Below are 25,245 nucleotides of genomic sequence, written 5' to 3' on the forward strand. Positions count from 1 at the left end.
AGTGCTGCAGGTGTGAGAAGTTTCCGATCCTACAGGAGACTCGGAGAACAAGCGCTGAGTCAGGATGTGTCTAATTAATAGAGGTATGATAACAGAGCTATCCTGCTCTACCAAATGTTGTGCTCCGGTTCTGTGTCTTGGGGCTCTGCCTCTGTCTCTGTTTGATAATTACCCTGCTAATGAGAGTAAGGAGGGGGACCAGATCAAATCAGTGCAGATAATAGGGGTTAAGTGAATTGCAAAGACCAGAATGTCCCTCTGTATTCTTCTGATGCACTAATTACTACAGTACTTACCATGGCAAACACAAAACCGGAATCAAAATCTCTATTGTTGTTGCTCTCTCCAACACAAAAATGACAGCGAGACAAACACGAGGATTAGGATCTATCAAGAGGTATCAAATGTCATGCAGGATCAAAAGATTTAAGGGGATTTTTCACATTAGGATCGATGAAATTTGAAATATGATATACAGGACATGCACTACCTCCGGCTAAAGTATGAAGGATAGTTGGACATTTTGTGCAGAGCTTTTTCTCTAAAGGAGATCTATGACTGTCACTCATGGATCAAGACCAGCTGGCTGACATCAGTACCCCTACAATTCCTCTCGAAAAAGGCATCAATAATGGAAAGAGCCTGAGAGATGAGACATGTAGACAACATAGTTCTGTTGCATTAACCTTGAGAGGATCTCCCTCCTTTGTCTTCCCCTGGCTTATTTTTCTTACTGTAGGAAATTCAAAAAAGAGCAGATGGAAATCGGTCCGGCTAAGAACAGAGAGCAGGTGGTCGTGTTTCGTAAAAGGGCCGGGGATCGATCAGGAAAAATGGAGGAGAGGCCGTGGCCAAACTGAGGCCTGGGCCAGTGGCCAAAAAGAACGCAGCTGCACAATTCCCAATGTCCTGGCCATCTTGTGCTCTGTGTGTCTAACATGCTTGATCTGCCAAGAGCTCCTTTTAATTAACTACTCCATACAGCTGCATAATTATTCCTCTAACCTTCCCTAATCAGTCGCTCGTTGGTGCACATATTTTTCTGCCCTTGTTCATTACTTTGCTCGTGTTGCTCATCCCTAATGCAAAGCTAACATCTCAGGGTTGACTGTTATGGACAACGGGGAGCACAGGCTATGCCAACGGCAACACTGCTTCGTATAAGTTTGGCACAAACTTGATACACAAGCAGTTTCGAGAGAAAGACAAATGCTGGTGGAATTGTTTTACGAGGTGTTATTGTCCGAAAAGTGTTTACATGCTGCACACTCTGTTCAACAGTCGCCTCTGTTTGGATGTATTCACCAGCTTGTGCATGTTCTGTCTCTATAATCAGGCAGCTGCATCACAGTAAGGGAAGAGACATAATTGAATGCTTTCTTTTCCATTCAACCCAACCCAGTGTGAAGTGTGAAAGTATCCACTGTTGTCTTGGTAACATCTTCCCTCTTGTCGTTTCTGCATCTATAAATAACACTAAAGGGCCTGAACTCAGAGGAAGCCCCCATTGGTATGAGTCAACAGTTGGAACACAGTGTGAAGCACCAAGTAGCAAAAATTAATGGCAGAATAGAAGAAAATGACATTGGAAACCAGGTAAATTTATCGATCCAGATTAATTGGCAAATTGGGACAAGAGAGATTGATTTAAACCACACAATCTGTCACCATATCAATAATAAGGCTTAGTTAATGAATGTAAACATATGGTGTATTAGGAAACAAATACATGAAGCAACATGACACAAAGGCATGTGATTCCCATATTTGTGGTAGCATGACCTTCTCTTAAGCCTGTGCATGAGCAATCCAACACTGGAACCGAGCCGATGAGGATTCCAGTGTGTTGCTGTTGATCCTGGCTTGCAGGTAGGATTTAGCACAGATTTGTAACTGCATTTTGTATATAGTTACTCTGCTTTTAGTGTAGGTGTTGATGGTTGAATGTGTATAAAAAACTGCACCTGTTTTCTGTGAAACAGGCTAACATACAGATGGATTCAGCAGCTATATACTGGATGTTAGTCCAGATAAGGTGACATGAAGACACAATTACACACAAGGTGGGCTTACAAGCTTATAGACAGATACTGGTTTAAGTCAATATTACTATGTCGATAAGAATGTTTTCCAAAATTGATACATATTATATTTTGATAAGGCACATTTATGCAAAATCATCTGAACATTTTTTTGCTCTTTGACTGCATTACATCATAAAAACATCACATGTAATACAATTTTTTCATAGTTTAACAACACAAAACAATTTTCATTTAGCAAAAAAGCCAAATATTCACTGTCTAGATACTAAAATTATAGTTAATGCTTTTTTTCTTAGTCTTCTATCATTGAAAACTGACTTTGTGCACTTTGTTTTGCATGTTATGCATTCATTGTGCTATATAAATAAAGTTTATTATTATTATTTTTATTATTATTCAAAGAAACTGAATATTTTTGGGGTTTGCACTGTTGGTTGGACAAAACAAGCTGTTTGAATATGTCAGCTTGGGCTTTAGGAAATCACAAAAGGTATTTTGACTGTTTTCTGACATTGTATAGACCAAAGAATTAATCGATTAACTGAAAAAATTATCGGCAGATTTATCGATAATAAAAATAATTCTTTGTTGCAGCCCTTATATCTTCATAATACTCAACTGAAAGTTGATAAATGACTTTGAATTAAAGAAATATCAAATGATCTCAACAGCAGATACAGTATGTTACATACAAATTTAAACTTTGATAAACTGAATCTGCTGTAACCCAGCAGGTGATATTTCTTCTGACACCATTTTACAGCATTTTCAATACAAACACACAGGCAAGCAGGCCAATGTGTTTATGTACAGTAATACATATAGTGCAATACAGATGTTGCATGCATTTAATAGTCAATATGTGCCTGCATGTTTCACTGCAGGTGAAAATGTTGTTTACCCCCAGTGTCACGTCTAAAACCAGTCCCTCCAGAAATACGCGATTATGCGATCGCATAATTCATTGCATAATCAGCCAAAATCCGCATATATTTACTTTCGCCGCATAAATTGCCGATTTCCACGCAAAATATGCGAGGCTTGCATGATTTCTTAATCCCCGCATTTTCGTTGCAAAAAAGTCACATATATCTTAGCAGAAAGTTGAAAAATGTTGTTTACTTCACACAAGAGCAGCCATTTTCCCCTGTTGCCATGGGAACGTTATGAAGTGACGTAATTACGTGACGTGAACATCATCGAAAAGCTGCAAACCCCGCAATGAAGCCATGATGAAACCGCAATTTTTGTAAGTTCCCGCAATTTTTGCAAGTTCCCACAATTTCATCGCATAAAATTCCATAAATATCCCGCATATTCCATTTAAGAAAACGTGCCGCATAATCAAGGATTTTTGCTTGCAACAATCACAAAAAAACTCTCAATTTTTCTGGAAGGACTATAAAACATGCAAAGCAGCAGTAAACAAGCCTAAACCACAGCAGTTGACTGCTCCCAGTGGTAACTGCCTGTCTGGGATGGGTGGGTGATGTCACTAATGCTTTCCGGTGCACCGCTCCTGTAATGGAGTCAATTTAGCTCCACGCTGAGCCATTTCTGTCCAGCCTCACCCCATGAAGGACACATTAGTCCCCCCGCCCACCATCTTGTTTCTTTCTCTCATCTCCTTCACTTCCTGCTGCTTCCTCTGATCTTTCTCTCCACGCCTCTCCCACTTCTTATGTTCCATCCACACATTTACATTTTGTTTTGTGTGCTACAGTTCATCAGCTTTTCCCATTTTCCACATACCCTGTCATCATCACCCCTTGTATCACCAGAAGTATGCTGTATTTTCCCTTTGCTCTGCTCCAGCCAGAGTTCCATGAGCTTAATAATATACACTCACACCCATCCAACCTCCAGCTGCATCCCCTCATCTCTACCTCTTGCATGACTACACAAAGAAGGGATTAAGTTATCAGGATGATAAAGTGATACCCGTACACTTCTGTAGCTGTGCTAAATTTGACTTGTCGCAGTGGAAACTGAACTTTAAATAGCCCACTCTGTTTATGCCAGATTAGTACTGGCGCACGCACGGCTCAGTTGCTAATTTGCCTAAATTGCCTTACGCGGTGGCCTCAGATTAGGTGGTGTGATGACTTGCGCTCTTGCGGCACGGGCCTGTGGGTTTGTCATTCAGAGTTCACTCAGGGATAGAGGATGCACACACACAAACAGGGTCACATTTAAAAAACAAAACAAATTCGGGCACCATTTCAATTGCATGAAATATTAACTAGCTTTAAGTATAAATGTAAAATACTGTTTGGGATGACAGAGGTTACATGCAGTATGGAGGAAATATTTATTCATAATTCAAATTGAAAGTCCAAAGAGAAAACGAAGCGAGATCAAATTGAAAATATTATTATTTTACTACGCTACTAGCAAAAATCATGCCATAATTAAATTTAAAAAAAGAAAATGGAAACTGAAAAAGCAAAATTTCACCACTAAATTCACTTCTGAGACTTTTTTATGCGAGAAATTAACTGTGTAGAGTTTGAATATGGGCAGTTTTACAAACATAGATGGCCAACTGCACATTTTCTCTGATGTTGTCAGAAGCTTCAGTCTGACGGGACAGCCAGCTGGTGGCGGCCAGGATCGCCTCCCTGCTGGCCGGCCAGTGATGCTCACAGACACCGCTGTCAGCTGGAAGTCTCTCAATAGAATCATGGACAAGTTTATTTCCTGAAATATGGCTCATTTTCCGTTTGAACACATTGTCGTCAATATTAACAAGGTTTAAAATGACCCAATTTTCAAATTTGGATATCGTTTCAAAATCGGAAATCAAATGAACGAAAAAGTACACGAGCTGTACAAAAGGCTGTCAATCAGGAGTGCTTGTTGTGAATACATGTCGGAGAATAGCGCAGACACGCACCTCACACCGCGCGCACCACCCGGAGAAAAAAGTGAGAGAAAGGAAAAGGAGAGGTCGCAGTTTGGACGATGACTACCCGGTTGAAATTGTGTGTGTGTGCGTCCTCGAGATCTGACCACACACAAACACACGTAGCAGAGCTACCCACACCCATGTTTTTACTGTTATATAAATAAAATAATAATAAATAAATAAAACATAAAAAGAGAGAAGTTGTCTCCGTCCGTGTTTTAAACAGACACACCTGGGGCGAAGTTGGAAACCAGAATCAGCTTTAAATACAGTCCTAATCTAGTCCTCACTAACACGGGCCCAATTATAGTAACTACATGAAAACATCACTGTTGTTGCATGAAATGTCATTTGTGTTTAGCCTACATCATCAGTTTCTATCATGTGAAACAAGAGGCCAAGTCAGCCTGGTGGCGAAGCTGCAGACAGATGCTCCTCAACAGTGTGCTCTCCAGCAGTCAGCCCCCCCTGCTGTTCATAAGGTGCCTCTGCACCCATTTCGTTTCAGACCCTCCCACCAGCCTTAGGGCCACGCCTCCTCATTTACATTGACATGTGTCAAGTCCAAATGAAAAGCCAATGTTAAATTGAAATTGAAAAGCCAATGTTAAATCAAAATTGAAAAGCCAAATGTTAAATTGAAATTGAAAAGCCAAATAGTAAATCCAAATGGAAAAGCCAAATGGAAAATTCAAAAGATAAATCATTTTACATATCAACTTTGCTTTTTCAGTTTCCTTTTTCTTTTTTAAATTTAATTATGGCATGATTTTTCCTAGTAGCGTAGTCAAATAATAATATTTTTAATTTGATCTCGCTTCGTTTTCTCTTTGGACTTTCAATTTGAATTATGAATAAATATTTCCTCCATACTGCATGTAACCTCTGTCATCCCAAACAGTATGTTGTATCCCTGAGTGAACTCTGAATGACAAACCCACAGGCCCGTGCTGCAAGAGTGCAAGTCATCACACCACCTAATCTGAGGCCACCGCGTAAGGCAATTTAGGCAAATTAGAATTTGAATTATGAATAAATATTTCCTCCATACATGCAGTGTCCTCCACAGGGGAGAGGTAAAATGCAGGGCAGTTTTCTCTGTTGGCTAGAGGAGCAGAGGATAGTGGGTGGGCGTGTGGGTGGAAGCAAATAGAGGCCAGGAAAAAGGGATTGGCATCAAGGGAAGAAAAAGAAGAGAAAAGCAGATAAGAGATGAAGAAATTAATGAGAGGAATTAAAAATGATATAAAGAATTGATGTTCTGGTGTTTTATGGGAGTTGCTTACCCCCCCCACACACACCCACACACACACCCACATTCCAAATTAAATATTCCCTGATGTGTAGACGGCTCTGTGTCCCAGTCCCCAACTGAACCTGACACCTTAACTCTGTTTGTACTACTGTACAGTATGCCCTGTCATATTGTAAGCCTAGTCAGCTGAATGCAAATATGCCTTGTATATATAAACAGAGATATGAGATACAACATAAGCTTTGAACTTCACAATAAGACCTCACACGAAGGAGAGGAGACACGTAAAATGGGAAATAACTGTACATCCACTTACGGTTAAGGAAATGCACAGGCTTTCTATTGTGCTACTGTACAAATCAACAGAGGAACATGTGCTTTGCAAAGAGTGGTACACTTCAAGGCGTAGACTGAACACACATGGTCATTAAACATTTACCTCAATTTGTTGTGGCCAAGAGAGAGAGAGACAGAGAAAGAGAGAGGGGGGGGGGGGGTGTCACTGCTAACATTGCCAAATGCAACATTATTTCATTTGACAGCAATATTGCTGGAACTCTTGGATCAATCCAAGCATCAAGTAAATAGAGTTGGGAAATTATTTAGGGACAATTGATTGCACCTCAGTAGTGTGTTTTCTCCCATGTTCAATCTTCTACGTGGCTTGCAACAAACACTCTTTGAGGGAGTCTGGCTGCAAGCAGGAGAGGAAAGGAGAAGAGAAACTATCTGTAAAATCTTATGGATAGGAGCCACCTCCCTGTTATAGTCACGGAGTCACAACCTCCACCAAAGCACCATCCCTGTGAAGCTGTGTCTACCTCTCTTTTTCATAATAGGCTTTTATCTGTTCAACTGCTGCAGTCTGTTACTCTGATACACTGTATCTCTCTCTCTCTCTCTCTCTCTCTCTCTCTCTCTCTCTCTCTCTATGGTATTTCCCTGTCCTTGCTCTATCTTTTTCTTTCTTTTCTTTAGCCAAAGCTCGCTGTTTGATCTGCGAGCACTTTGTTGCAAATCAAGTAAATGTCCTGGCCATCAATATTTCATATCAAAGTGCATCTCCCTTACTAACTCCTCCATTACAATAGCGCTTCGATGGTGCCACCAGATACGAATGAGTGCTTTGTCAGAGCACAGAGCAGATATCTACGGCTGATGAGATTGGAGATCATCATTATCATACTATTCAAATTCATAGAAAAAAAAAACGGTCTCAGCAAAACCTTAGCTCAACTAGACTTGAAATGCAACATGCATGATGCTGTCCATGCACTGTTCTACATGGCTGGCTACAGTGTGCTGCATTTGCAGTCCTACACGGTCATGAACGCTAACTCACACACTATACCCACATCTATGCAGCGTGCACTAATGTAATCTGCAAGCTGTGTACACTGCATACAAATGGGCATGCAGTACATATATGCATACATCCTTAAATGTGTCTGTGTCTTTGTTGTCTGAACAATCATATCCCCAGAAAGGATTTTGGACGATTCTCCAAAAACAAAGTTTAAGGAAAGATTGTGGTAAGGGCAAATAAGGTATGGTAAGCATGCTTAAAGTAACTATTTGTAACTTTTAAATGTTTCTGAAACTGTGTAATTCTTCATCTGATGATCATAAATGAGCTGTAACAGCAAACGCTATTTTTGTATAGTTGTTATTAATGCCTTTGCCTGGGTCTGAGCAGTGAGAATTAACCAAAACAATAAAGTTGTAAAGCTGAAAAATGCTAAAATGAGCCAGAGAGTTGAGGGAAACTACCGAATTGGGTGATAATTGTCTGGGTTTGTCACTACAAGCAACATTTTTCACATTACACACAAAAAAACCTTTCACCTTCACCTGTTCCACTCCATGTTCTGCTTTTTGTTCAGCCTGGAGACAGAGAAGCCAATGGCTCCAGATTAGGCAGTGAACCCCAGGCATCCACAATGTCCCTCAATACCTCTAAGCCTCTGCTTGGCCTTCTATTAGACAAGCTAAAGAGACCGTTTTAATGAGCCCGCCTTTGGCCCTGTTTAGCTTTAATCTGATATATGCAGCAATGCTAATTGATTCACCATCGTCATGAGCGCGTGATTGTTGCGTTGACAAGCAGACGGGATATCGCAGCTGACAATTTCTGTCCTCAGAGTCTGTAGTGTCGTCAGAGGGGATTAGGGTGGCAGCACATCAGGTTGGGGGGGTGTCTGCCTGTCAGTCAGATAGACAGGAGGCTGGATTTATACCTCTCAGCACCAGAGTTAATCCTTGCAAGAAGACTCCGGCTTTCAATTAGGAAATTATTAGGAATTGTCTTGTGTTCAGCAAGACAAATTACACTGCCATGATTAAATCAGCGCCCCACTTAAACACGGCGAAATGGTAAACATTTTTAAATTAATATTTATGAAACTTTTAAACTATTAAACATAAACAGCATTCCTCTGTCACAACTTTCCGCTGCCAAAGTGTGTGCTGTTTCTCCAGGCACATTCCTCCAACTCTGACGGGATTCATCAGCTGGATAAACCTGTAAATCTGGTGGTAAACTCACACATATAGGAGCAAAGTGAATCTCAAGTGGAGGAACGAGACACAAAATAAAAAATAAATAAAAGTTAACTAAATTGACATGTCAAACGAAAATACAGATAAATATTAATCTTTTGATGAATACATCCCTGTACTTATTCATCTGCCTGAGGGAGAAAGTGATCTTTCAAGTGTACGCAGTTGCTGCCTAAGGAATGGAACCATCGTTTTCTTTTTTGGTCTTTCATCTGTCTGGTTTGAATATTCCTCAGTCTGTGCATAATATACATGGATCTGTGTATGTACTCTTGTGTGCTCGAGACTACTTTAAAATTCAATATGCCTTCTGAGACACACATACCCATACATACACAGGCACACACCGCCAAAAGTTCACCCTGGTAGTGCGTCACTTTATAAAATTCCACATTTAACCTAAAATTAAAGACCAGGGTTTTGTGAGCTGTGACATGTGAAGAAAGGGAATAAATACATATTGAGGTAATAACAGAGGAGATGAATCATGCATCTAAGGCTGGCTGATTCACTGCCTTACCCGATTTAATGCTTCACAATATAATCCGCATTAGCCTTTACCCATTCACAATGCAGCCCTATGTTTAAATGGGAACTCCTAATCTCTCCCTGTATTTCCAGATAAATCTATCTTCACTGGTTATAAACAGTGAAAATCTAGATTTTTCAGGTTTTATTTTCTGCGTGATTGCACACTGCTGTTTACTCTCACTAAATGTGTAATGTGGTGGCACCGGCTGCTTTGTTTGTATTTTTAGAAGTGAGCTATTCTTTACATCTGACCCTAAGAGCCCTAAGGGATCGTCCACGATACGGTACGTACGAAACGGCACCTCTGATTAATATTTAGATAATTTGATAACGGTTTAATTTAGCCACTTACCGATTTTTCCTGCTAAAAGCTAAGGAGTTAGCCAACACGGGGGTGTCTTTGGTGTCTTTGTAGCCTTTACAGAAGGTTTTCTATCCAGCCTGGAAGTTGTGCCTCTTTTCGGAGTTGTTCAGCAATAAATCCAAACGCTCATATCCAAGATTTATCCACTTGATGTTGATGTGTCCATAATTTATCAATTTTCCGTCATTTTTGCCGCTAGCTCGATGCTAGCTGCCATTTTGAATATCCCATGATGCTTTGCGAGATTGTGTTGACGTCTTTCAACCAATGGGAAGGCAGGTCCGTCATACAAAGAGTTTATGGAGTGGAAAGATAGATCACTCCAGTCTATTACCGTTCTACAGAGAAGAATGTTTTGAGATGTGGCACACATTTGGGCCGTTTTTGAAGAAATGTAAATAGTTTGTCCTTTTACATGAGTTATAATGTTAATTATGTTTATTTTTGCACTGCATGACTCCAAATATATAGGAGAACTGTTTTAGAACATTGCTGTGTGTGATTTCAATAAATTTGACATTATTATTTGATTATTGGCATAAGTGAATGTCATGAGGGCAAAAGCGTCTGGACTTTTTTTTTTTAAATGTATATATTTTGTCAACTGTATAAGTTATAATGTTTATTTCTTCACAGTGTGACTCCTAATACATATGGGATCTGATTTAGACAGGAGATTTTATTGATATGTGTGTGATATCAATACATATCTGTGAGATTCATGTTCCGTTTTATTTATTTATTTGTCTTTAAGGTCATAAAACCTTTTTTTACATTCAAGTGACATCACTGCAGCACAAATATTCAAATTTTTTAAAGTTAAAGTTTTTCCTGAAAAAAATGATGTTCATAAATTAACTGTAGACAACAGGGTTGATGTTTTACAAGCTTTTTTAGAAAATAAAACCAGACGGACAATGAACTGTAAAAATGACCTTAGGCATCTGAGCGTTAAAGTGTTAAGCATTTTTAATGCTAAGCTTTATCTGTGGCGTAAGATGACTTTTATGGCAACATTAATGCAGTTTTAAAGCGGTATTAGTGTGATCCAAATAGAGCGAGACTACTTACTGTACAGTGGGTGAAAGCAACCACTCAAAAAGGCGAAAATAGCAACACTGGAAACGTGACAACAGCCGGTGCTACTTTGCTTTGTATCAACAGTCATCCATCAACATTAGTATTGTTATTCACTTTCAGGCACCTTATTCAATACCTTGGAACAGGAGGTGAAAACGAGGGATGCTTAAGAATGCTAGGTGGCCTTTAGATACTGTCATGCTACTTAAGGGGGATTTATTGTAAAACAAGTATACTTTAAAAATCTTTAGTTAGGTCAGTGCCAGAAGCAGCGGTCAGCACTGGTATGTGCGGGTGCAAGGCAGAACGGACATCTGGTGAGTTTGGCTGATTTATATTCCAGCATACATTGGAAATTAAATACATAAACTGTAGGTGTGTAAAATGTTAGTTTAGCTCGAAAGAGTGTCTGGAAAGATGAAAGAGAGAAGACTGAAGAGGAAACGGGTGATTTGGGAGCAAGGGTGAATGGTTGGAGGAAACTAAGGTAACATGAAGGGCAATAATGAAGAGGTAAACAAGCACACCAGAGATGTGGACAATCAAAGAAGGCCATAAAGAGAATCAAAGGTGAATCACATAAAGAAAAGAGCTGTAAAAGTAGCACCAAGTTCAGAAAAATAAATATAAGAATCCTGACATAAATACACAATATCTGCTAGAGTATAGGGGGAAACAGCAAATATTAGATACACGCAAGTGTTTAAAAATCATCACCACAGTGTGCTTGGTCCATGATGTTATATGGTTGACACTTGCACTGTACATACTACACAGCCTTGTACTCTAAAATACAACAAGACCGTCGGGCCTTCCAACACTGCGGTCAATATCTGAGAGTCATCCTATCGATTGGCAAGGCTTCAACCAAATGTCAACACCCAACAGACCAAAATCTTCCCTGATCCTGCAGAAATGGAGGACAGATCTTTCTTTAGCTGGCAGTACCAGAAAACCACAAAGAAAATGTGTTGTGCTATGCCTGACAACACAAAAAAGGTCCAGAGTTACTTTTTCTTTTTAATTTGAAGAGACACACACACACACACACACACACACACACACACACACACACACACACACACACACACACACACACACACACACACACACACACACAGTGGACCAGTCCCACATCTGCACATTCTGTACACCAGAGAAAAGCAGAAGGCAAAGTGACCTTTCAGGTGTGTCAGACACTGATCCTTTGGCCCACTCCTCGGCTTCCTGACATTGACACCAGTCACATGTTTTTAGTGTGTGTCTTTGTCCCTGTGTGCCCTCGAGCCAGCTAGATCTTTTCAATGGCAATAAGCTGATTACAATCACACTAGGGAGCTAAAAGACTGTATCAATGCCTTTTTTCACCTCGGCTCATTAGACGAACAGACGGACAGCTCCAATGGAGGGCACATTTAGTGATGCGTTTGACTGATTTACTGATTTCATGAATGGCTTGGATGAAAACTGAAAGGCACAGGAAAATGGGATGAATAGAACATATAAAGTTATTAATTAAAAAATATCATCCCCTAGCTGTTAGGGGGATTAAAGCTTTGACCTGTGGGTTACAGAAAGATTTCATTAACTGGTAAGGACGCTGCTGCTTAGAGGACATGCACTACATTTAATTATTTAATTAAACCTTTGGTTATTTTCTCAAAATAAAAACATGTAAAAACAATTTGGTGTGATCCCATATGATTTGTTTTTAATAAAAAAAAAATACATTTTTAATACTAGTGAAGTTAGTGAAAGAAAATGTGTGTGTACTTTGGAACAGCTAAATGTTAACGTCACAATGAACAATTAAATTTACATGAAAATGCAAATATGATGATGTTAAGCAGGTATAACGTTTAACATGTTCATCATGTTACTTTAGTATTTTTTTGCTAATTTGCGGTAAAAGTACAGCTGGGGCTAATGGGAATGCCTATCCCTTTGAAATGCATTTGGACAACTTACAACTTGGATATCTGCTCTGTTGAAGTTTTTCCATCTGAACCAAAGAGGTGGACGGACTAACAGACATTGGCACATATCTCAAGAAAATTCAAGTAAAGAAACTCTTGAAATAAGCAGAAATATCTCCTGCCACAGGCAGAAGTTGTGCTTAAACTTTTATGACTGAATATGAGAATACGGTATTTAAGATGAACCTTTTGTATAATGAATGTCAGATATAGGAGGACTGAAATGTAAGGTGAATTAAAGTATTTGAAGCGAGGCAGTTACTGTGGTGGTACTGAGGAACTCCTGTGGCTCAGCAAGAGACACAGGAGGCCCACACACGCACAACAGAGCAGGAGAAATATAATAATTTCTTCTGTCACTTCCAGGGGTGCCGGGAGACAGCAAACAGCTGGCAACATAGCCCACAGTGACGCCAACAGCACAATGACATGAGAAAAGCGAAGCGAGAAAGAGGGGAAGACAGTGTGTGAGAATGGTGTCGGTCCAACAGAGGAGCTATAATAAGAAAAGATAGGAAAAGCTAAAGACTAGGGAGGAGGAGGAGGTGGTGAGAGGGAAATGTGAGTAAATTCGTTGCCCAATGACAATAGCTTCTGCTTCGTCACCCAGTATCCAGCGGCTTTAACCCTTCTCAACCTCCCACTAATCTGCGTTATCTGTCTCTTTTCTCTTACACTTCCTGAGAGTCTCCTTCGTATAGCAGAGGTTTTAAATTAACTTCTCATATCCTACTAAATCAAGTCCCTGTTCTGCTGCTGAAGCTCTGGAGACCCTGTGATCACCCTGGAGAGCCTGGCCGCAAGAAGGCTTCTTCTTTCTTTCACATAAAAACACTAACCCAACTTGAACTTGGAGGACAGACTCTTCCGTCTTGGCGTAATTGAATGAATGAAAGGTATTTTACACTCATCATACCACAGCAGCTACTGCTGTAAATGTGAGTGTGTGAACTCATCTCCGCCACACAATAGCAGGTCATTTCAGAGTCAGTGAGAGCTATTAAAGCATTTGGTAGAAATGTCACAAACAGAAAATTACCAAAGACACTTCATCCCAGAGAAAATCATCCCAGTGCCAAAGCAAAGCATGAGGGCAAGTTTAAGTCAGTGAGACCTGAACTGTGCTGACACTGTACAGCATCCCTTACATTTGCATTAGTTGTTGGTTGTGGGGGCTGAGGTACCAGCTGCTCTGCCTCTCACACAGCCTGTATAGAGATGAATTGCTCCATGGGTGTTGATAAGTCACCATGGCACACCACGGTCACCATGGGAACTACGCAAACACAGCATTTCCGAGGAAACAAGTAAAATGAAGTTGATTACACATTGCTTTTTTTCCTTTCCAGAGCTCCTCTGAGGGGTTTTCTTGGTCAGTGGAGACTGCCAGGACTCTATAGGATATCCCTTTTATTAGCGAGGACAATCAATATGTATCACTTGGTTTTTGATTCTCCACCAATCAGTTTTCAAGGTGTCTGTATTGTTTGTATATTTATTGCATTTAAAGCCACTCAGATTTTATATCAAGAAGCAGATGAGACCTCTGTGCTGCAGGAAGTGGAGACCCCCGAGGAAGCACTCTTCTGACCAGTGGCACTGAATCATAAACATGATTGATAAAGAGCCAAATGTAAAAACAGCACAATGAATACCAATGCAGTCTCATATCACCGCTTCCATGATGGAATGGCGGGCTGGATCACAACTCAGCTTTCCCCATGCGAGTAAATAAAGACAGAAATGTGGAGGGGCCAGGAAAACAGAGCAGAGAGCTGAAAGGGCGTAGGAGGTCGGAGTTATAGGAGGAAATAGAGGATTGTGGGGCGATATACAGTAAAAAAGCAAATGTAAAGAGAGGCTATGAAAGCAGCTGGGGTAGTACACAGGGAGAGGAGAGGAAGTGAAGGATATTGAAAGAGAGATGGCATGGGGAGAGTGAGGCAGACATCAGTGTGGCACTCACTATGTTGTGGCACCCACCACAGAAAGCTGGCTCAGCAGTATTCAAAGGCTTTCCAATAAAGAGGTGTGTGTGTGTGTGTGTGTGTGTGTGTGTGTGTGTGTGTGTGTGTGTGTGTGTGTGTGTGTGAGAGAGAGTGAGTGTGTGTGCGTGTGTGTGTGTGTATGCGCGCATAAGGGCATGCCCGTTTGTGTGCTATTAGGAGGGCACAATGTGTCTACTATTGTATGTATGTGCAGAGGTGTGGAAGACTGATTGTGAGTAGGCTACATAGTGTGTGTTTAAGAGTGCAAAGGGGGTTCACTGAAGCACAAATAGAAACCTGTCCTCTCTCCATCTCTTCCGATTTCCAATGCCTTCTGGGACAAGGAAAAGAGCAAAAGACATGGTGAGCTAACCTCACGAGGCAGCGTTTGAGGTAATGAGCACGAGGGTAGGGAGGAGATGAGGACGGCAGGAGGAGGAAGGAACACATTAGCCTCTTACCCAGAGTGTCACTAAAGCTGGCAGTGCCAGCCAGTGCTGCTCGCTGCTGGTCCACCGCCACTCCCAGCCTTCAGTGGGATTTATGTCTCGCTTTGACTGTGCTCAAGCCTGGGGCTTTTCGCCAATTTACATCTCCTGGACATTTTGCAGGCTTGATGTGTGCTCATAGAAAAGTGTGTAACAAGAAATGGTAGGAACATGATTAATGCTTACTTAAAGAGGCCATAATCAATATTTTTCTTTTAGTGATGTAATGTAATAATGAACCCACAGAGAATAAACTCCCGACTCTGCAATTCCCGTTAGCTCTATTGAGCTTTAAGTGTATTTTTAATCATTGCTTTTTGTGTTCCAGCCTGCAACTTTACAGTTTTGGTTCTCTCTTACAGCTCATATAGAGTTGTTTTCAATTAAAATTGTTTTTTATTGTAGACTACCTGCTCAGCACCAAACAGCAGACAGCTAAAGTTAGCGACTAGCTGGTTAACATAGTGGAGCATTTAGTAGCTAAAGAGCCAGATATTTCCATTTGGGAGTTGGTGGAGACCAAAACAGAGCTGAAAAGAGAGTATATTATATTATTAGTATAATATTTGACATTCATCAGGTAGACACAAACACAACTCCAATTTCAAGATCTCACCTTGGGCACTGGGAAATGAACATGTTATACACTAAATGATCACTTGAAAAACAATTGACAGATTAACTGATAATCGTTAGTTGCAGCCATAATCATCACAGATTTCTTAAGAATCTTAGGAAATGTGAGGGTGTATTCTGAGGATGACTAGTAGAATTACTCATGAGGTTTCAGCGTTTAGGCTTCTCACACCATCTGGCCACTCATTATCCTTGGCTTGTATTGGCCATGTTGTTTATTCTAGACTTGGGCTATAGTGAGTTTGTAAATTAAACTGAATCCAGTGTTGCCTGTTGTTCTCTCCCTTCTCTGTTCCTGAAAGGGTAGTGTTTATTAGTCATGGCTCATGGGTTTCACTTAATGATGTCTTCATTCATGAATCATACATGCATGGTCAAGTGCAATAGGCCTTAAGACAGGCTCTGTTGGGACACCATTGCCGCTACCTGCATCCAGACTGTAATTCCACTTCATGCAAGTTCCCACTGGTAATCATGAAAATGGAAGAAAGCAGCCGCTGGTTATTTTTGCAAAGCAAAGCAAAAAGAGAGAATGGATGTGTACTGAACACATTAATCAATAAGCATTTGTGGAATTATTAAAAATGTACAACAGCATGGTTTTAACAGATCAATTTTAAGGGTCAGCAGCAGTATCAATAGCTTTATCTGGTTCGTCTTCAACAACTTCCTTTGCCTCACTTCACATTTTCCCTTTGAACCCTGCAGGTGAAAGTCACAGATACAATGCTTTAGTTAGATCAATAAATGGCTGCAGTGTCCTAACCTCCTCTTCATTTAATCATAACCTTGGGAAACCTATGTAAAACCATAATATGACACAAGCTTTTTCAGACCATTTCAAATTCAAAATTTATTAAATGTAATGTTCCCTTGTGTATTTTTTGCCACAAACATTTTTTATTTTTATACATACAGTGGTCTATCAACGCTATCAGAAATCAAATGCACCCGCAGCACGAGTGTAAAACTGAGCTACAAGACATCATTCCATAGATTTTAAAGTGATTTGAGTACATCACAGTCAACAGATAACACAAACCCGGTAAACGCTACACAACACTATTGTTATGAAAGTATAGATGGTATATAGTAGTACATTTGCTGCTTAGTAACATAACTATGAATTCAAACAGTACTGACTAAGCTGCGGAGAGTGGAAAGTGCTCTTTGCACTGCTTACAGCACTTGCACAGTTTGTTGTCCATATGAGGAAATTCATGTTTAGAGTGAGTAATTAGCCAAACAAACTAGTGAGTATTCACTGTGTATACAACAAATCAGCCCCTTTTCACGAAAACAACAGAAGGATCGCTTAGAAATGCTTTAAACAAATGAAACAGCTTGAGTATACAAGGTATGAAACTGACACCAGAGTGCATTTAAAAGGCTTTCACTATACTTTCAACCCCAATATTGTATAAATAACCATTTCTTATATGAACCAGTACAGAACTGATTTTAATTTAAGATAATCCTAATGTGGCAGGTGACGTCTAGAGAGAAAAGAAAGACAGCGGTGAACAGGACTGGGTTAAAGTGACATCCAGATGATAAATGCTGCTGTCTCTGCCCATGCAGGGACTATAAGAACTGATGCCACCTATAATCTAGGAGGTCCTCTCTTATCTGATTATGATTGCAGGGTAAAGAGGATTTAGGTGCTGGTGCCTAAATGCTAGGCTGTACTGATTAGAAGCCCGGTGGAAGGCTTATGTAACTAGGAGGCTGCAGGAGGGAAGAAGGTGTACTCTATAAATGACAAACTCATCTCCTGCAATGCATCCTGATAACTTGCTAAGGGCCAAATAAGATTCAGAAGTTTAATAATAACTGCTTCAGGTTAGAGTTATTATCAGCTGCTCTGCCTCTTGCATAGAGCCATCAACTTGACTTAAAAACATTGAGACAGGCTTATGACCCACAAACACCAAAATCTGATTTCAACAGTCAATGTCAGCATCCAGTGGGCAGGCTTTTTACAAAATAAGCAAAAACAAGCTGAGAGCATTTCTTCCATAAAATGCCAATCCCTATTGATTTACCCTTCTGAAGACTGACCACAATCCATGCAGAGATGAAAGGATGATAATGAAACGCAAGGTAGAGGACATGCTGCTTGAATTTGAATTGGGGGCACATACTGTACAGAACATGTGACTTAATGCTGACTGCAGGCCTCTTCTTTACTTTTCATATCCCTGCCTCCCTTTCCTTTGACTCTCCCATTAGCAGGAACTACATCAGTGCTATAAAAGCCTGGGAGGATGGAGAGTTAGAGGCTGTCTGCAGTGAGCTAAGTTACAGTGGGCTCATTGAATTTGCTCCTGTCACACTTAAAACTATATGCATTAATATTTTCACTTGTGCTGATTCTATAAATTAATCAACAAAACAACATTGTGCATTTTGTGGCTGCACTGCATTTACAGAGATGAATGTGACAAAATTGACAAGGATTGCCATTTGAGGTGGCGGTTACAGTATTATGCTACAGCTCCCTCACATTGTGTGATCATCATCATCATCAATAGTGTCTGCGGTGGACTGACTTTGGCTGTTTTCAAGCGTGGGAGGACCAAACAGCATGCAGGCCCATTGCTCAGCATTCCCACTAGCTAGACTAGATTATTAGATAAAGGGGAGAGTAATGGTACACATCCACATTAAGAGCAAGCGGAAGGCTGAACATGGCTGGTGTAGGGAGGAAGGGGGAGATAGAAAACCCAACTTGAAATGTCTGACAAGTAGAAACATTGATCTCTTTAAAATGCTCTGAATCCTCGGCCATTATTTTCTCACACTGCCCAGACTGGATGGACTCTTAAGTGAAGAAAACCTAAACGGGGGATCATTTATTATCTAGAAGCTTTGCATGAACACAAATCAAAATAAAAACATGCTTCTCTTGCAAATTATGCTATTACAACTGAGCACTGTAGGCATCAATGTAGCATCTAATAGCATTCATTTATAATGCCAGGAACACAGCCTGACTCATATGTTAATGTTGAAGCTCCCGCTAAATCACTTATTGTGTGGTAAACGGTCGGTGAGGTCCTGATATAAATTACATGCTTTCTTCATATTGTGTTTATCTGAAGACAGAAATAAATGCATCTTATTACAGTTCACACTGACAAAAGACACTTCCAGTGTATAGGTTACAAACTAACTTTACATACAAGTTATATGCACTGAGATCTGTCTCTCCAGGAATGATGGTAATACATTTATGCAGGGAAATAGAAAAAAGAAAGCAGTCCAGCAATTTAGATATGGCTTCCTTTTATGAGCTTGTGCTAAGTGTAGTGCTGTACAACTACACCCGTGACTCACTGTAAACAAAAGAGGGTCAGGGCAGCACAAATCCTTCTGGCTCAATATCAAGGATGACACGTTCTACTGGATTAATAGAAATTATAGCCCACAGTAAGGAAACAATGGCAACATCCATTTAATGTTGAGAGTGCCACTCTATTCCTATATAATTTAATAGCACATGGCAGTATTTTACCAATGGCTATAAGCTGTGGAGATACATAACAGAACAGAGATGTAGCACTTAAGAAAGACTGTTTTGTTTATTAGTTTTTTTTTAATAAGGGTAAAAGCTCCTGCAGGAGTACACATACAGGAGTCTGGATGCTCATCTGTGACCAAGCCATGGCCAAGCACTAGTTACTAGAATCGGACACAAACTAATTCCCCCCTCCTCCTCCTTACACAGCGGGGGCACTCAACCAAAAGTCACGCAGTTACACAGAGAAGCAACTGCATCAGCCAGTGTCCTTTTTGTTTTGACCATTGCATTCATTATTCATTGGGAAAGGTTTGCAAAGATCCAGCTCAGCATCCTGAGGCGTATCGGTAAATGACTGCATCTCTCTCTCTCTCTCTCTCGCTCGCTCTCTCTATCTCTCTCTCTCTCTCTCTCTCTCTCTCTCTCTCTCTCTCTCTCTCTCAGGGCTTTCCTCTACCACAATCCTTTCTGCCACCACCTCTCTTTCTTCACTTGTGGCTTTCTCTCTCAACTCTCACCTCTCTGCTCCCTTCTCTTCAACCAGTTTTTCTTGGTGCATCGTCCACTTATCTTTAATCTTTTCCATTCTGGGAGGACCTGCCCATACTCCCAAAGTGTGCACTGCTGTTATTGCTGATGAATGTAATCCTTACTTGATTGACCATGCTGAAAAGGTCAGTCCTCTCATGCTTAACCTTTATTTAAGGGCAGAGAGGGCCATAGGTGCTATAGAGCAGCACAATGTGCTCTAATATCTGATTAAGGCAGTGTAGGAGAAATGGAGTGAGAGAAAAAGAGAGGGAGAGAGAATATGTGTACGCCAGAAGACTCTGTGAATGCATTTGACAAAGGCTCAGGTTGCTTTGTATAAAAGCACACAGCTGTGTACCAGCCTAGTAATGGTACTTCCTTGGTCAAGGGCTTTCAAGGGTTCTCACTGCATGGTGTGTGCCCCATAAAAGGCTTCCCTGACCTCGGGGAGCTGCCATCTGATGAGTCGAGCGGCCCCGGCAGTCTATTACTAAATGTTCTTTCAGCTGTAGATAACCTTCGTGCGATCGCAAGGCTAAGCCATTAGAGTAACGTTCAAGTTCTCCTCGTAGGGCACTCAGCGGAATGTCAATTTGAATTAAGGTGGGATTTCCCTTTAAGGTTTCAGAGGCTTCCCCCACACGATAGTGAACAGGTCAGCAATACTGAGATGTGTCTGGATAATGGGAGATTGTATTGAGGAGGTAAATCACTTTAAATATCACACAGCGTATCAAATTACCCCACTGCTATCAAATGAGTTTGCCTTAGATATCGGCAGCCTCCTTATAATTGATTCTTGTGATATACAGTACAGCTGAAGGCTGAATACAATTATTAAGCTGAGGCAGGATTCCTTGTCAATCACAAATCACTATATGATTCAGGGTAAACAAGCAAAGCTATGCTGGAATAATACAGAAAGGAAGCGAAAACATGTATAGCAGCCCTATTAAGGATTTAATATTTATGTATTCAGTGCCATATTTATGTTATTTCTTAAAGTGGAATACTGCACTCTACATTTAGCACAAGGCACCAGGGGGTGAAATTGAGTCTAGCAGTATTTCCAAAATGCCTCAACAATCCACCACACGTACAGCACATCAGGAGCTGTATTTCCGCCACATTGGGGCTAATGTTGCCTTGGTCACACACACACACACACACACACACACACACACACACACACACACACACACACACACACACACACACTGTGTTTATGATCCTCTGACATGGAAAATAGACCAAGTCATCCCTGCCCTGCACTTCCACAATGATGAGATCAGGATACTGGAGAGTGAAGGTAAATTACCAGTGATTGGATTTCATTAAGGTTTACCTACCTAATTGAGGGCCGAGTCAGAATGGGGGTTGGGATGAAGGGGAGGTGGATGAGGAGTTGAAAGAGATGTCATCATCAGCCTGGACATTATTGCTACACAGTCATTTGATTTCTGTGAGATTTATCATGTACGAATGAAAACTGCACGTGACTGATGCAGCCGTTTTCTAAACACGTGGTACGTGGGAAGGGAGAAGCATTGATGACAAGCCGCGTAAATTGGCTCAAAGTAAACATAGTAAATGACTTCAGAATTAACAGTATTCACTGATACACCTGCGACAAACTTTGGACATCATCCTGTCCTTTCACTGACTCATCCAATCAGACTGACACTGACTGACATTGACAGATCTGGTCTACACGGACAGACTTTATCTCTGCAAAGAAAGCAACACTAGAAGCTTACGCACCTACCAATTAATTTGTCAAAGCAAACGGAGCCTAAGTCAAGCTCATGCAGTGATTCCACTACTAATGTGTCACTGCCAGAACTATACATTTTACTTCACACCATGACGTTTGCTTACACATCACACACTTAATTCATCTCCTCATCTCTTCTGCTTCCGTTCTTCCATTACATCCACACAAATTGTTACCCAAAGACTGCAGCTTCCTCTATATCCATCCTATCAACTGTTGCTACTTGCGAAGATGTAAAGCAGACAGATGGCACAAGAAAACACCTGATGAGAGTACAGTGCACGCCTGTTTAAGATTAAAATTGATGAACTCATGATTATTATTTTTTTACAGGTGGGAGTAGGCTTTAATGAGTGTGCTTGTAATGTGTTATGATCCAGGCAGAGTGTTCGGCTTTGAATGTGTTCAGGAAATGTGAGATGGAGGCGGTGTGATCACACTTCCAGTTTCGGTTCCCTACCTTGGCAGCCACCGAGGAGCTGGGTTTCTCCAGGAGATCCCACAGCTTCTTCCTCTTGTCTGAGCAGCAGGTGTTATCAAACTCTCCCTCTCCCTCCCTATCCCTCATTGTCTCTGCCTCCCGCCGCAGCTCCTCATTCATCTGCTCTTTTTTCTGGTGGTAACGGGCCTGGCAGCAGGACTCCAGGTAGATCTCGTCAATCCCCCAGTAGTCTAACTCCTGGCCAAATGAAAGGGCACACATCTCCTCCATCATGTGTAATTTGCCTGTGCGGTAAAAGTTCAGAATGGAGGTGAAAGCCCCCGGGTGCCGGTCAAAGAAGTATTCGTTTTCGTTCAGGCTGTAATCGTCGCAGACTTCCATCAGGGACTCATGGGTGTTGTAGTCTCGAAGCTTGCCGAGCCGGGTCCTAGGTAGCCTGTCCAGGGTCCGCCACAGGACCTCGTGGTTCAGACCTCCGACGTTAAGGCGGACTCTACGGGTGCGGGCTTTGGTGCGGATGATGTCGATGGGCTCGGGGGGCAGGGAGGGAGCGGTTCGGATGTTGGTGGGCTTGAGCCCTGCTAGTCCAAGCTTCTCAGCCATGGTGATGGAAAAGGAGACTTATTGGGGAAGATGTTACGATGACACACAAAAAGGAAAATATAAAAAAAAGGTCGACAAATTTTGAACTATGTTGGATCCTCTTTAGGCAAGTCCCTCCATGGCTGAGAAAACAAAAGAGACAGTTTGTGAGATGACTTAAAGACTGATGACACAAATTGATCAAATTGTTATTTTGCAAAATGTAACATCTTTTTTATTATGCTTTGATAAGCTCTTTTTATTCAGCAGTAGGACACAGTCACCTGTTACTTTAAATTGACAGTTAGAAATAGTAACAGCTGCACAGGGTTATTGATCCCTTTCATTACATTTCAAAGAAGGCATTACGCAGAATCAATGATTTTGTTTTAACGGCCTATATGGCTGCTTTGCTTTGTACTCCACTCCAGCATTGTTATGGCTGTAGTGAGGCAATGAACTCCTGCTGGAGCATTACTTTCTATATGCAGCCTCATCGGTCAAAAATGAGACTCAGTGGTAGGTCAGGAAGCAAATTAACAGAAAGAAACCTTGAAATGAATGTATGTGTTCTTACTATTTGAATCAAGGAGGCGTGTGTGACAGCAATTTCTGCAGTCTTATTTATTCATTTGTAAATATATTTTCCCTTGCCACTTTAGGTCATAACAATAACATTTTGTGACAAATATGACCCCTTGCACATCACAAAAGAGCCACAGTGTAGCATTTTTATTTTTTACAGAATGGTTAGAATGTCCTTAGCACTTGAATAAGTCCTCAACGTTATATAAAGTTGTCTATTAGAGTCTTTAGTCATTTATTAAAGCAGGTTACCATTTTAATAAGGAACAGGGCTTATCGTCCTAGTGTCAAATGTCACTAAAAGCTGTTGCATTCAAGAGCATCCGCTCTTGAATGCAACAGCTTTTAGTGACATTTGACACTTGATTATGTGTACCAAACAATGGCCAAAACAGACACTTTGACTATGAAAATTGGATAAAATGAGTATAGGGAGGGATGTAAAGCGGCAACACATTAGTAATGTATGTGTTTTGACTTGTTCTGCAGTCCTATAAATTCAGAAGCATTGCATACCTGTTACGCTAAAACGTATATGTCCAGTAAGGTTTTTTATAATCCAACACCTTCTATTTAAATCAGTCTAAACAATTTGCACTCGCAACGTTTTTTCGACTGTTTTCAAAGTATCCAAATAAAGAAAAATGTAAAAGAAAAATAGTCTCTCTCACCTTGCCGAGATAAACCACCTTTTGCATGCAAACTCCTCTTGTGGGAGTAGAGGATGAAAAGGGTGCCGGGATCCCCCTTTAGTCAAGCGGCAACGACTGAAGAGAGCACTCCGCGGACGCCGCGCGGAGAACGCGCGTCCCACATTTTGTTTAAAATGAGTCGAGAAGAGAGGGGGAAAAGCGTGATTATCTTCCTCTAGAAATGATCACCCGAACAGAACCAGCGCTGTTTCGCCATCACTGTGGGAAGAGTCCTGCCTTCAACTAAAAGCTTGCGCACACAGTGCAGAGGAGACTGGCTCACTGAATCACTGTGTACTGCAGACGTCGTGCGCGTAAAAGGCAACGGGAAGGAACGGGATAAGCGAACTGCGGAGTGTCCCGCTGTATACTACAGTACATGAGGAGGAGCAGACGGGTGCACGCGGGCTGCGCCATATGGTGAAAACCTTAATGCAGCTGGGTAGCAGATCATATTCCGTTACACAACTAAATGAAACCAACTCGTTTTAAATCGAGATGTGTGACTTGGAACTCTGGTTGTAGGAGCAGGGTGAAGTATATGGACGCAAAGAGAGTTGATTATGAGATTTCATAACATAAGGCTGTAGTACAAACAACCGCTCTTGCACACACAGAAACAAAACCACACACACGTGCCATAACCTTGCATCTCATATCTTAGAAATCACATCTCCATAAAGGCTGCTTTTGAAGTGTTGGTGGCAGATGATATTACAGCAGATGCACACTTTGCCACAGGCGACTTTTAGTGAAATGACCATGAAACGTAACGCGGCCTCTGACTGTAAATGCACAATAAGGCATGGGCTTTTGCTTTGCAGCGATGCGAAGAATTGTCCCTAAAGACTGAAAGAAAATATTATTTAATTTAACTTCAGAACACATAATTGCTTCCTTCACCCCATAAACTCTCACACACACTCGCAGTGTTGCCACCCATTACTGTAAAAGTACAACAGCTAAAACCTCAAAGGTGACAACTAACCAGCTATTTCAGATGCTCTATTGGAACCCACAACACCCTTTTTCTTGACCAGGCAGTAAACCAGCGATAAACTTAAGCAGATGCACCTTATTGCCCCAAACCCCATCTTATCTATTAGCTCTCAATATATAATGATTTCCCCACTCCCTGGTTTTAAATGAATAAATAGAAATATTAAATGATGAATCCCTTATTATACCTCAGATCCTTACCTGCTGGAGTGTTCTCTCCTCCCTCTCTCTCTACCCTTCATACAAGTTCAATATAGCAATGACATTTCCTGTATAAAGCTTATGTG

At 41.0% G+C, this 25,245-nt stretch overlaps 1 protein-coding gene across 1 annotated transcript in view; it reads right to left on the minus strand.

Moving 5' to 3' along the window:
• The window catches only part of kcnb2b (potassium voltage-gated channel subfamily B member 2b), an 83,454-nt gene extending 60,642 nt beyond the window's left edge, over positions 1-22,812 (minus strand). Inside the window, exon 1 of the mRNA XM_078280601.1 lies at positions 22,119-22,812. Coding sequence (XP_078136727.1) covers positions 22,119-22,703 — 585 coding nt within the window. The 5' untranslated portion in view covers positions 22,704-22,812. The remainder of the gene's footprint in view (positions 1-22,118) is intronic.
• Between the last annotated feature and the right edge of the window lie 2,433 nt (positions 22,813-25,245).

The sequence above is a fragment of the Sander vitreus genome, chromosome 22 (assembly GCF_031162955.1).
Source record: "Sander vitreus isolate 19-12246 chromosome 22, sanVit1, whole genome shotgun sequence".
NCBI lineage: Eukaryota > Metazoa > Chordata > Actinopteri > Perciformes > Percidae > Sander > Sander vitreus.